The sequence below is a fragment of the Euprymna scolopes genome, chromosome 31, assembly GCF_053919585.1.
Source record: "Euprymna scolopes isolate OS-2025 chromosome 31, ASM5391958v1, whole genome shotgun sequence".
NCBI lineage: Eukaryota > Metazoa > Mollusca > Cephalopoda > Sepiida > Sepiolidae > Euprymna > Euprymna scolopes.
The window spans coordinates 2,383,526-2,398,781 of NC_136512.1; the positions used below are offsets into that span (position 1 = coordinate 2,383,526).

Sequence of the window (15,256 nt, forward strand, 5' to 3'; positions counted from 1 at the left end):
TGAATTCCAACAAAGATCAACCCCGACCCAAATCTGGTGAACTGCTCCTAAATGATAAATGCACCCCACCTCCACCATCTACCGAATTCAAATTGTCTGAAATATTTTTTTCCGACCTCCCCATACTCCTTCTCATTTGTATTCATATCTCTTCCTTTTTATTTAGCTTAGTTCTTCTCTCTAACTGTCTACACGAACCTCCCCCTTCTAAAACTTTCCTCTCTCACACTTTTTATCTCGCTCCATTTAATCTCTATACATCATCCCCATCAACAAATTTTTTTAACTTCCCCTCCTTTTCTTAACGGAAAACACTGATAAAAGTTAGGCTTTCAACTTCATATCATAAGATCTTTTAACTATGCTACACGTTAGTCATGGCAAAAAATTTCTACTGCTAAAATAAAAAAGTTGGAAACTTTTTTAAATTTTCAAATTTTTTCTCGCCTGATGAGATCAATAATGATCGAAACGGTCTGCACATCGTAGCAAGATATGACTATATTTATATAAAGAAAAAAAAAATTATGGTGCAAGTCTATAAATGGGCCACAACAAATCTTTTATACAATAAAAATCTGAAAAAAATCTTTATAATGTACGTACTCGTCACTGCATGAAGATGTCATATTCCAAAAATTACGTAAATCGATCAAGTAGTTTTTTTTTTTATTTAAGAAAATCAAAAATTATCGGAGGTTTAATCGAAGATTTGGCACGCACCATCTTGTTTGACAGATAACACCACTAACGACCCCTGGCGGAAATATGGGTCAACAAGGGCAGTACATGCAGACCATTGAATATTTTATCAATCAAGTACTTTTTTTTTTTAAGAAGAAAATCAAATTTTACGATTTCTAGGGATAATAAATAAATAAATTGACTTCTTTTAATAAAGAGAATGTGTCTTTGGGTTAGTATTACTGTACACATAGATTCGAAAAAGTTGTCAAAAAAAAAAACAAATATATAACAAATAAATGTTATCAAAGGCAAGATAAGTTACTTTTCTACCTAACTAGATAATTTTCTAGTGTTTTTATTTAATGTAACATGTTTATTCAGCTCAAAAAACATACAGTGTTTACCGATGTATTAGAAAATTTAAAATAGCGCCCGACTCTCTCTTTCACACGGTAAGTTTGGGAAAAGGCGTTATAAATAAAAAAAAACTAGACAAAATACTGTTAGAAAGTCGCTCCATATGTTACCGTGACATAGGCTGACATATATTCGGTGGGTTTTTAACAGTATTTTGTATATTTTTATTTTTAACTCATTTTCCCAAACATACCGTGTTCAACAGAGAAGCCGGCGGCATGTAAAATTTTTGAATACATCAGTAAACACTGTATGTGTTTCGAACTGAATAAACATGTTACATTGAATAAAAACACTAAAAAATTATCCAGTCAGGTAGAAAAGTAACTTACCTTGCTTTGGATGACATTTATTCGTTTTTTGACAACTTTTTCGAATCTATGTGTACAGTAATACAAACCCAAAGACATATTCTCTTTATTAAAAGAAGTCAATTTATTTATTTATTATCCCTAGAAATCGTAAAATTTGATTTTCTTAAAAAAAAAAAAAAAAAAAAAAAAAAAAAAAGTACTTGATTGATAAAATATTCGATGGTTTGCATGTACTGCCCTTGTTGACCCATATTTCTGCCAGGGGTCGTTAGTGGTGTTATCTCTCAAACAAGATGGTGCGTGCCAAATCTTCGATTAAACCTCCGATAATATTTGATTTTCTTAAATAAAAAAAAAACTACTTGATCGATTTACGTAATTTTTGGAATATGACATCTTCATGCAGTGACGAGTTATATTATAAAGATTTTTTTCAGATTTTTATTGTATAAAAGATTTGTTGTGGCCCATTTATAGACTTGAACAAAATTATATATATATATATATATATATATATAATTATATATATATATATATATAATTATATATATATATATAATTATCGAAAAAAAATTACTCCACTCCATCTGTTCTATTGCTTCACTTTCACACGAGTACGATCCATTTCATATCTAGTTTCATTAAATGCTTTACAAGCAAAATTTCTTTACGCATTTTGCTAATTCCTCTCCTCTGATGAGAAGGAAATTATTTCTTTGAAACTTCACGGATTAAGGACTTTCACCTCCATTTGTGTTTCCTTTCCGAATAATAAATATGTTTTTAACTCTTACTAAAGTGTTTCTCAACATATTTTATTAAACCTATGTACTTTGTGTGCGTGTGTGTGTATATATATATATATATTAGTTTATTTATACAAACATATACCTGCTCTGTTTAATCATTGAACACTTTTTGGTAGACCCGTGTTGTTTCATTGGATGTACTTCTAGGAAACTAAACTCTACTGCCATTATATATATATATATATATATGCTTTTAATTTGTCTTTACATAAGCAGTAATTTGTTGTTACACAGTCCTGAGCAGGTTTCGGTCTTCCAGTATTTATTAACTAGAATTCCGCTTTTGAATATAAGCATTGGTGCCTGAGGAGGTCTCTAGTTACTAAATATTGGAAAACTAAAACATGCTCATGACTGTGTAGCAACAAATTACTGCTTATGTAAAAGCAAATTGAAAGTGTAACTTGGTCTACTTCCGTATTGAGCACTCTTGTATTAACCTCATTATATTTCAATAGTTACCTTAACTTTAAAAAATAGCAACCTCAGATTATATATATATATATATATATCACTCTCTCAACTAGTTTCAAAGTCTGATCAAGCAGTTTTAGTCCACTCTACTGGGTTTTATTAATATTTTTACCTGAACATCGTTTACATGCGGGTATGGAATTCCAACCTGAGGAAAAAAACAAAACAAAGACATTGAATTAATCGAATGATGAAAAAAAACAAAGACATTGAATTAATCGAATGATGAAAAAAAACAAAGACATTGAATTAATCAAATGATAAAAAAAAACAAAGACATTGAATTAATCGAATGATGAAAAAAAACAAAGACATTGAATTAATCGAATGATGAAAAAAAACAAAGACATTGAATTAATCGAATGATGAAAAAAAACAAAGACATTGAATTAATCGAATGATGAAAAAAAACAAAGACATTGAATTAATCGAATGATGAAAAAAAACAAAGACATTGAATTAATCGAATGATGAAAAAAAACAAAGACATTGAATTAATCGAATGATGAAAATGAACTATACTTTAAGAAGCCATCAATAATGTAAAAAAAAAATTAGTCGTGACATATCATTTTAACATCTTTTGAATTTATAAACAAGTTTAGTTTATATTTTTTTATTTTCATTCAATAAATATGTTATGTAAAAACAATTTTCAAATTTTAACATCAAGTGGATTGAATATATAAAAAGGCTGATTTTTATTATTTAGTTTTAATTGATTTTTTTTTAAATAAAAAAGTTATTTATATATATAGATATATATGGCAAGTAAACTACAGAATTTTCTGCGTTTCCTCGTGAGGATTTGTCAGACTATGGCAATACCTGACGAATCTTCATGAGAATGAAGTGTGGAAAATGGTGTGTAGCTTAATTGCCATATATATATTTGCAAAATTTACCACCAAGCTCTACTTACATATAAAGCACTGTCAAAGTAAATACTGAAAATAGATACATAAAATAATATATATATATATATATATATATATATATATATATATATATATATATAGTCATCCACATACAGTACTGTTTTGCTGTTTCACAGCTCATCAGTGTGGCTAGACAAACAACTACCTCAAGCCAGGATGGAAATCCGATCACCCAAATGACAGTCGGAGCTTCTAACTGTTGCGCTATTCGGCTGCTGCTATGCGAGCAATGAATTAACAATGTTTTGACATTGTTGAAATACCTAAGCTCAATTTGTTTACACAAAGAGCATCGCTTCATATACTAATGGTAATTTGTATATCACTTCCCAATATGCTCAACCTAGGATAAGGAGCATTATACACAATCACCATCTCCGACAAACAAACTCTGCCAAACGACATCATAGCACGTAAACGACATCATTTTTGTGAATTATTCCATGGATTTCTGCCTTTGGATTATTATGGACCATCTTCTTCCAATTATGGGATTTCCTTGGATTTTACTTGTACAAATGGAAATTCTTTTAACTTTCTTGAAGTTTTACATTTGGATTTTACCGTCACTGGATTTTTTTATCTTCCACCAAACTATCCATTCGTGTGTAATCACCTTTTTCTTTACTATATTCCCTCTGCTTAACTTTTTTTGTTTTCAAGTAAGATCTTTGACTTACTTGTTGTTTCATCAAATACTTCTGCATGCAAAATCCGATCCCGCATTTTGCTAATTCCTACCCTCTGATGGGAAGGAGAGTATTTCTTCGAAACTCTGCGGATTAAGGACTATCCATTTATCTAGTGTTTCCTTTTCAGATTAAATATGTTTTTAACTCATTTCAAAGTGTTTTTTAACATATTTTATTAACTGTTTGCTCATATATATATATATATATATATATATATATATATATATATATATATATATATATGTATGTATATATATACGTATGTATATCTGTGTGTGTGCATGTATATTTATTATCATTCAAACACAGTAGTGTTTGAACATATGGTTAGTGGCAGTTTTAGTCATTTAGAACTGCTTTAAAGCTTCACCGCTGACTCATTTTTCGACCAAATTTTAAACAATTATTAGTTTATAGATCACCTTCTCAGCTATATTGTGAAAAAAAATTTCAATTTTCGTTCAATAAAACAAAAGTTATGATGAATTTACTGGTGTCAAACATTGTAAAAATTTGTAAGATTTCCATAGCAAGCACATCGCTTCAGCGACTAGTGTTGCTACTAATTCACCGCTCTTGCGAAAAGAGAAGTAACAAGTGAAACAGAGAGAATGAAAGCAGATGAGTGCCGTACATTGTTATTACATATGTGTATGTTATGTTTGTGGGGGCAAAAAATAAGACTGAATTTAAACAAAGAATAAGTAAATTTATAGGAAGCCTGGAAAAATCATGAATTACAATAGAAAAATGCGAGCATGAAGAGTAATATGGTTAAGCTTAAACATGGAAAAGAAAAGGACAAGATATTCTAGTAAAAACATATAAATTTATAACTTAAAATATTGCAGCTTTAAGAATTTTTTTAAAATTCAATTTATATAATATATAATATTCATTATATAATCAATTCTTAATGCTACAATATTTTTTAGTTATAAATTTATTATATTTTTTTACTAGAATATCTTGTCCTTTTCTTTGCTATGTTTCAGCTTAACCATATTACTTTTCATGCTCGCATTTTTCTATTGTAACCTATGTGTGTACAGAAGATGAGAAAAACATCAGTTTCAAATCCAAACAAAGGCGACGAATATCAATGTCTAATTTTCTGTAACATGCATATAATTATTGAGTATTACACTTTTATGGTTGAAATATTCTTAATAATACAGCACTCTGCTGGAGTTCTTTCCCAATAACCTTACACACACATACATATCTATACACCGAGAATTGAAACCAAAACACTTAACTTACGATTTACTTTTTCCTTTGACGTTAATGTCTTAGCTATGAAGACATGTTTCTTGCAAGGCTAAAAATTAAAACATGAACCAATAACCATTATGTTACACATGCATATTCGTATTGCCGTTGTTTGATCTTCACCTGGCAAATTCCATTTCTTTTTTTTTTTTTTTTTTTAAAAACACTTTTGCACCAATTTTCCCTGGATAAAACTCAAATATAAAGTTTCGCATCGGTTTGAATACCCTATATATTAAGTTTCATGTATGTAGACCTAAACCTGACAGAGGAGTTTGGTAGGCAAAATTTTTTTAACAAATATATATACACATACATAAAGATATATCAAAAGAGGTTTACTATAAGCTTTTTATGCAAATATTACACAAGTATAAATCATACAGAATAGCTACATAAATATAATTACACGTAATAGTTAACTAAAGATGCTCATCCCATAAGAAAACCGAAGCAACTAATATGGAATTAATTAAAATGAATGTTTAAAAGAATATGCAAATTAGCTAGATCTTTTGCTAGTGAATGCAATTCCACAACCCATATATAAGAAAGTTGTATTTTCTTTTTAATTAAATAGAAAAAAAGATTTTTTAATATGAATATCAATACACAATGAAAAAATTTATAGAAGTATAGATAAGAGTGGTATATATGATGTCATACAATAGATGCTGATCTAACATACAATATTATGTTAAACAGAATATGGCGATGGTATTTTGCGATCGTTATCTTTTTACAAAACTCGAGACAAAAAAAAGAAATGCTTAATTGCAATGTGGAGATAAAATCTTACTGTGATCACAGCCCTGGCACTGTTGTTTGCAAAGTCTGTTCCTTCGCTCAGCTTCCCTCTGCAGACAGCCAAAAATAAGGCGCCGTCACGAGAGTCTTCCTTGGCGTTTTCCATTTCTTCAGAATTATCATCAGATTTGCTTTCAATTTCTGTAATTGTTACAATCAGTACATTTTGAATTCATTCGTTCAATTTTATTTGTTTAATGTTTTTTTACGGCTACTATTTGTGATCATGTCTAGCAGGGGACTGAGGGGAGCAGCCAAAATGTCTTTTCACATTACATTTAAACTTCTACAGGTTTGTACACTCAGGGAAGTAGGAAACAGGGAGGGAATTCCAAAATCCAGCAGTCCAAAGGAAGAAACTTTTAGAGTAGAAGGCTTTCCAGCATCTAGGGACCTCAACAGTGAAGGGGTGAGATCTTGCTGATTGCCAGTTAGTCGGGAGTATGTACATCTGGGGGGGGGCACAAGTGCTGTAAGTTCATCAGAACACATTTCATTAAAATACTTGTAAAACAGGCAGAGGGATGCAACATTTTAGCGATGGGACAGCATTTGGAGCTTGGCCAATTCTACGGGGCCTATTAGATTTGAGATTCATTTATGGACCGTGTGCAAGAGTGAAAGACTAGTGGCATATGGACCAGCACAGATGTGGAAACAATACTCCATGCATCGGCTAATGGTGGTTTTTTTTAAAGATGGAAGATACTCTCGGGTGTTAGTAATTTTCTAGCAGCAGCTTTGGCAATATCCTCATTGTATTTGTTTCAATTCATGTTGCCTGTGAATGTTAGATGAAAGTGTTTGAAGGACGTGCTCTCAAATAAGGTGTAATTTGTTATGGCAATCAGTAGATGAGAAAGTATTTTTGTAGTTTTTGAAGGAAAGAAGCTTAGCCTTAGTAGCATTAAAAGTTACCATCCACTTATGGCCGCATTCCACCATCGACTGAAGGTCGTTTTCTAGGGTTTGTGCCATTGCCTTGGATATGTATACATTCGCTTTTTCTCCTCGTGTCTGTTATAGAGTGTGGTGTCATCAGCAAACGTACCCATCTTGGACACAATTTTATCAGAGAGGTCATTTATGAATATCAGCAATAATAAAAGTCCAAGGATCGACCCCTGGGACACACACGTGCATTAATATCATGTTTAGACGTGTGGTCATCGAGGACAGCTAGGATTTTTCTCTTATCTAGGAATGTGAAAATGAAATTTTTTTCTCCTCCTATTTTATTTTTTATTATTACTATCATAATCTGTAGCACACAGACATTCACAAAAAGGGGGCAAAGCAAATCAAGATGTAAAGAGAAAAAAAAAACAGAAAAAAAGGAGAGAAAGATAAAATAAGAGAGAGGCAGAAAGAGAAATAATATCCAACAAAAAGCAATGATAAAAATAAGGAGGTAAGGCCCTAGCAATTTTGCAGAAATCAGCTTTTACCTATAAAAAAAACAAAAAAAAAACAAAACATTTTAACCAAAAAGCAGAGAACTCGTATCCATGAAAAGCTTTAGCGATTCTGCTCTTTCTAGATTAGAAAAAAAGTGAGGTTCTTGTCCAGAATTCTCCCTATATTTAAAAAAAAAAAAAGAAGAAAGAAAATAAAGAAAAATATCTATGATGTACATCCTTGCGATGAAACAAAAATATCATATTATGTAAATTGATCAAGTAGTTTTATTTTTATTAAAAAAATCATTTGTAAACGATTAATGGGAATTTGTAGGCCTTACAGCATAAATCTCGGAAGTGTGAATTGTTGAGTTACCTCCCTTTATTACATGAAATTATTTTTCAAAATGGCAGATAAGATTTTCCCTGCTTGATTACTCATAAAATTTTATTTTCTTATTTAAAATTAAAACTACTTGATCAATTTACGTGATTTTTAGAATATGATATTTCTGTTTTGTCATGGGTATTGTACATAATACAGATTTTTCCTTAATCTTGTCTTTTAATACAAATGGGAATTCTAGATAAGAATCAAAACTGGAAGAGTGGAGAAGGAACTTTCCTGATTATTTCAAAATATTTACCTGAAGGAAACTGTCCATCTGCAAATTGTAGAAATTGATTCCAGATTCTTTCAAAGTCTTTTTTTCCTGAACGTGGCTCCGTGATGACAGCTTTACGTTTTAGCATTTTTTCCCACACTCCTGTCGTCTGAAAAAAAAAAAAAAAAAAAAATAGTTTTTATTTCTCATCGTAATTAAGTTATGATTTAAAAATATATACGAGGTGCCTTCAATAAGTTTCCAGACTTTTTTTTGTACAAGCATTTAAAATTGTCGTCGACTCTTGAAAATTCAGTATGTTATTGCTGTACATGTTATGAGATGACTGACCATTTTTTATAATTTCAGGATCAAATGAACAGCTACAGCAGGAATTGGAATACACCCTACTAAAGCCTGATTGTCACGACTGGTGAATTTCAAAAATGCAATCTGGACACGAGGACACTTTAAAACAACGATATGTAATAAAATTCTGTTTTAAATTTGGAAAAATGCCAAACATATAGAATGCTTCATACTGCTTTTGCATGAATCAAGCATCAGTGTTTGAGTGGTATAAGAGATTCAAGGAAGGCATGGAGTCTGTGAGGGATGATGAGAGGTGTGGGAGGAGTAAGGAAGTCAGAACACCAGAATTGATTGACCAAATAAAGAATTTCACGGCTAAGGACAGTCATGTGTGTAGAGAGACTGTAATATAAATTTACAGTATGCATTATATATATATATATGTATGCATTTTATATATATATATATATATATATATATATATATATATGAGCAAACAATTAATAAAATATGTTAAAAACACTTTGAAATGAGTTAAAAACATATTTAATCTGAAAAGGAAACACTAGATAAATGGATAGTCCTTAATCCGCGGAGTTTCGAAGAAATACTCTCCTTCTCATCAGAGGGTAGGAATTAGCAAAATGCGGGATCGGATTTTGCATGCAGAAGTATTTGATGAAACAACAAGTAAGTCAAAGATCTTACTTGAAAACAAAATAAGTTAAGCAGAGGGAATATGGTAAAGAAAAAAAAAAAAAAAAAAATTTCCTATTTGGTTTTATCAAGCTTTTATATCTGGCTGAGATAATTTTATAAATATTAATTTTTTAATATTTATAATTTACTTTAATTTTACCATCTTGGATCATTTTGGTAAATGCAATTGTAATTTTCATTATATATATATATATATATATATATATATATATATATATATATATATATACACACACACACACACAGTGAAGAAGGTCGACTGTAACATCAATTGAAACGTGGTAAAAATAACACTCAAGATGAGAACAGTAGTCTGAAGAATCAAACAGGTGAGAATAATAGTTGAAATAAATAAAATTGTCACCGTCATTTAAAAACATAAATACCAATAAATATCTAATGGACAATATACCTGCCATCGTTTGCTGAGTTTGTCTAGAAATGTGTATGACGACAGAAAACATAAGACGCCATTTGGAACTTTCTGAAAAGAAGAAGAAACAATTAAATTATTGTTTTTTTGTTTTTTTTTTGCTGTTGAGTTTAGATATATATGCTAGAAAAATACCTGTCTTAGGATGGGTAAAATTAATTCCCTAAACAGAACAGTTGATTTTTATCAAGAATTTCTCTTACATTAAAAAACAAATATAAAGAAAAATATGTATGATGTATGTACCCGGTACAAAACGAAAATATCATGTTCCAAAAGTCACGTAAATTGATCAAATAGTTTTGTTTTCTTTTTTAAATAAGAAAATCAAGTTTAACAAGTAACAGAAAAGTGGCTGTCTTGTCCACCCCTTTGAAAACAATCTAAAATCTAAAAAAAAAAAAAAAAAAAAAAAATCAAAACGAAGATAACTCAATAATTCAAACTTCACATTGTAATGTCTACCAAATTTCATTAATCACTTAATTATTTTCTTTCTGGACAAAAACAGAACAATTTTGCACCATTCTTATGTCCCAAAGATTAAAATCAAGATAAAGTCATATTAAATATTTTGTCTAGAATCCTTATTCCAATGTTGAGCAAAATCTATTCTATGATTTTGAGTCTAGAAAAAGTTTAAAATTTAAGGCTTCTTGGGATCTTAAGAAGAGATTGAAATTCAATAAATCTTGCTTACTTTATGCTTAATGAATATGGATCAAATTTAATGGAAATATAATGGACAACCGCCTCTGTGGTACTAGTCTTCAAGAATTCTGGTGAAAGAACTGACCCACTAAATTATCGCCCCATTAGCCTCCTTCCGCTTTTCGACAAAATATTTGAGTCCTTAGTTAATCAAGCCCTAGTCCAGCACCTAACAGCTGCTAAACTCCTGACTGACAAACAATATGGATTCAGGCAAGCCCGTTCAACAGCAGATATCTTAACTGTAGTTTCTGAACGTATATACCGTTCATTGGACAAAACGGGAGGGTAGAGCGGTAGCCCTTAATATATCTAAGGCTTTTGACAGGGTATGGCACGATGGTCTTCTAAGGAAAATTAGATCATATGGAATCACTGGAAGAATTCATAATGTAATTAAATCCTTCAAAGTTGTCCTCGACGGTCGTACATCTAAACAATATGACATAAATGCGGGAGTACCTCAGGGGTCTATCCTTGGACCTCTATTATTCCTGATATTCATAATTTACCTCCCTGATAAAATTGTTTCGGAGATGGGTATATTTGCCGATGACACCACTCTCTATAACAGATATGAGGGGAAAACAAATGAACACATATCCAAGGAAATGGCAGAAGCACTAGAGGATGACCTCCAATCTGTAGTGGAATGGGGACAAAAATGGTTGGTCACATTCAATGCTGCTAATACTAAGCAATAACTACAAGAAAACTTCTCTACCACCAATAGCAATGGCCAAGAACACATTGCCTGAAAATACTTCTTTTAAACTCCTCGGTCTTTCAGGTAATGAAATGAATTAGTTTACAGGGATCTAGTAGTTTCGTGTTACAAAATATTATTACAGGTATTTATATAAGACAATCCTAGCCAAATAAAATTGCTGAATATACTAGATAGAGTAAATACAATTAGAATTTATATATTTAAAATTTCATTTAAAAAGAATTACTTTTTAAAATGAAAATTTATTGTTTGAAACAAAGAATAAAATGTTTAAAATAATTTCCTTAATCCATAGATTTTCAATGTAAGTACATCTCCTCAGAGGAAAATCACTAGCAAAATTTTAATACTGGCTTGAAATTATTTTGCTATATAGCACATACAAAGCTAGTGATTTTCCATAAATATATTAAAAAAAAACAAAAAAAAAAAAACAGTTAATATATATTTTATAAACAAAATCACATTGGCAAATAAAAAACAGTTCATAAATATTTTTCATAACAGCCATATTTTTATGTTTGATGTAAAAAAAACAAAAAATACCAACACCTCTGATGTTTGATTAAAAAAAAAAACAAAAAAAAAAAACAGTTAATATATATTTTATAAACAAAATCACATTGGCAAATAAAAAACAGTTCATAAATATTTTTCATAACAGCCATATTTTTATGTTTGATGTAAAAAAAACAAAAAATACCAACACCTCTGATGTTTGATTAAAAAAAAACAAAAAAAAAAACAGTTAATATATATTTTATAAACAAAATCACATTGGCAAATAAAAAACAGTTCATAAATATTTTTCATAACAGCCATATTTTTATGTTTGATGTAAAAAAAAACAAAAAATACCAACACCTCTGATGTTTGATTAAAAAAAAAAACAAAAAAAAAAAAACAGTGCATAAACATATTTTTATTATAAAAATTATAATTTTGTTATGAAAGTTAAAAAAAAAAACAAAAAAAAACTACATTATATACAGTGTTGGTCATCTGTACCTTAAAATATGTCTGACGTCACTTTCGCCGAATGGATTTGTAAACAAAGAAGTGGGACTCATAACGAAAGCCAGCTATTCTCATCTAACGACTTTTATTGATCTAATGACTTATTAATTTTATTTATTTTATTAATAAACGTGTATTACTTACCAGGCAAACATCTAACACAAGGTTTCCCAACTCATCTTGAAACGTGTAGGTTTCTGCAATCTTGTAAGTTGCTTTTAGTTGCTTTCCTGACGGACCAGTTCCAAGTGATCCGACCCACACCTGGAAACAAAAATTTAAAAAAAGGACGTACAATCTTATCAGTTTAACTAATAACAAAGTGTTTTCATTTATTCCCCAACGTAGAATGCCCCTTTTAGGGAGCTAGCTTTGCCCTACATTAATATCCTCGACATAAATACCTCCCCCGACTAACCCAACAAGCAGCAAAATCCCACTCCTTCACTGTTGAGGTTCCTAGATGCCAGAAAGCCATATACTCTAATAGTGATCTGTGTTGCAGAGAGAGGGGTCAGCATCAGACCGAGAGAGACACCTCTGAATGAAGGGTTGCCGCCGTGACAGTGCAATCAGTCGAGGATTAAGGCGCCGAAACTGGTTGGCAAGGTATCCTTCTGATGATGTCGCTATTCGAGTGGGCCTGGATTCAGCAGTGGAGCTGATGGTAATGAAGCACTGTAAAGTGTTCATTCTCCTTCTCTCAGACCGCAATTGTAATAACATCGATATACAGTCATTTAAATGTAATGTGAACAAACATCTTGTTGCACAATTTCCCACTTAGGATGCCCCTAATCACAGTAATCCCTTAACATCTTAGTGGCAATATGCCTAGTAGAGGGTGAACAAACAAACAAAACGAAAAAACATGTTGAGAAAAACTGGTCGGTCCAAGAAAAAAATTGTGTATTACCCGTGAAGCTGGAATAATGTGACGGCCTTCCATAGTGACTTGGAACGGCATTTGTAGTTCCGACTGGAACGAAATCATCGGTGAAAGAGTTCCACTGGCGAGGATAACACAGTGAGCAGCATGGAAATCACCAAAACCCTGGAATTTTCAAAGAAAAAAAATAATAAACTCATAATAGTTGGAAAAAAAAATTTGCAATTTTTGAAACGATAATTGATTATTTGGATTATTCAAAGGCAACGACCCGGAGTTCCACGGATAAAAGTACTAAGTAATAATCAGTTCAGTATTTATTGTCCGAAATTTCCAGACAATGTTTCAGCAACTTTCAACATTTTATGTAAACTGCCTGGAAAATTCCAACGATAACATAGTTCTTATTCAGGACAAGTACCAGTTTTGTTTTCAAGCATGTGGCAAAGCTCACCAGAATATACATATGAATGGATGAATATCAAAGTATTGTATTAAAAAAAAGACCTCAATTGTAACATTAAAATATTTTTGCCATTAAATTTGAAAAGCATTCATGTCATTATCTAATGTTATAAAATTAACGATGATATTGCATTTCTGAATTTTTGAGATGAGGATTGATTATTTGTGTTATTTGGACTACTGTTTTCATCTTGAGTGTTCTTTTTACAACATTTCGGTCGATGTCACCGCCGACCTTCTTCAGGTGTATCTTATTGAACTCAGGAATGTTTCTGTGGAATTCAGGAATTTCAACGGAATTTTGATTTATTTTTACCTTTTATTTATTTCACGGGGAAACCATGCTCTCATTCCATCAAGCATGCCTGGATAGAGTTGCTAAGTAATTAGCAATTGTATTTTTCGGTTGCCCGCTTTGAGAATTGAACCTTTATCCTTGAGTGATATTCTCCTGACTAGATACACCTGAAGAAGGTAAGAGGTTACATCGACCGAAAAGTGAAAATGACTCTCAAGATGAGAACAGTAGTCCGAAGAATCCAAATAATATGATTAATGGTATTAATTCATTTTTTTTTCGCATGATAGGCATTATATCGATGAAAAGCCTGAACTATTGAAACCATGCTGGAACACGGTGAATAGCAGCGACTTAAAATGGAGACCTTGACAAACAATAATTGTTGGCAATATCTCGTAACAATAGAGAAGGATTGACTCCTCGGACAAAGTTTTGTTTTCAAGCATATGTGTGTATGAATGGACACCCATCAAAGTATTGTATTGACCGAATGGCCTCAATTGTTATGGATTCGGACATTAAAATGATATTTGTGTGATTTGAAACTCATTCGTTGTATCATATGATGTTACAAGATTGATGGTGATAATCAGCTCATCTAACAGATGCAGTCAGGCCATTTGCTTTACACTCATCAATTACGCACCAGCAATGCTGAGACTGAGACATTTATAAACACGCAAATCCCCAATTTTTCGGAATCAACTAAAAACTTCTGTTTGATGAATTGTTTAAATGTTATATGGATGGATGCGAGTTTTGAACACAAGTTATCAGATTTTAAGTCAATATAAAAATAACAAAGAACCATTTTGGAAAAAAATGAACAAATTAAAAAACATTCCTTGTTCCGACATCAATATGTTGAAAATCACAATAAACAAAAGAATGGTATATTTTGAGAAAGAGGTAATCGGGAATCGGATCACAGCCATTTACATCAAAGCTGACATCAAATATGTGTGCGTGTTTCAGCATTTATCCTGGAGTAGTTAGGCCAACTCCATCCAAAGAATCTCACGTGTCCCAAACGAATGTTGACCAGGCACAATGGTCCATCACAATAACAGATACGAGTGTCAGTCAATCACAGTTCTCCCAGCGAAACCCATAGAGGTAAGGGTTCAGGATGAGCTCCATATCCTGTTTCACGTTTCTGAGCTAGGTTTTTAGCTAGTTTCGGCATAATTTTTTCTCCATCGTGAGAGGAACCTGGTTTGATGGCTTTGTGGATATGACATCAGATGACATAAACAAAGATTA

The 15,256-nt window shown here is 31.4% G+C and overlaps 1 protein-coding gene across 1 annotated transcript in view; it reads right to left on the reverse strand.

Moving 5' to 3' along the window:
• The window catches only part of LOC145255589 (Fanconi anemia group J protein homolog), a 100,407-nt gene that overhangs the window by 19,678 nt on the left and 65,473 nt on the right, over window positions 1-15,256 (reverse strand). Inside the window, exons 17-22 of the mRNA XM_080114067.1 lie at window positions 13,255-13,392; window positions 12,483-12,602; window positions 9,860-9,931; window positions 8,458-8,584; window positions 6,403-6,551; window positions 2,814-2,849 (exon numbers count right to left, since the gene is read on the reverse strand). Of these exons, the coding sequence (XP_079970193.1) occupies window positions 2,814-2,849; window positions 6,403-6,551; window positions 8,458-8,584; window positions 9,860-9,931; window positions 12,483-12,602; window positions 13,255-13,392 (642 nt within the window). The remainder of the gene's footprint in view (window positions 1-2,813; window positions 2,850-6,402; window positions 6,552-8,457; window positions 8,585-9,859; window positions 9,932-12,482; window positions 12,603-13,254; window positions 13,393-15,256) is intronic.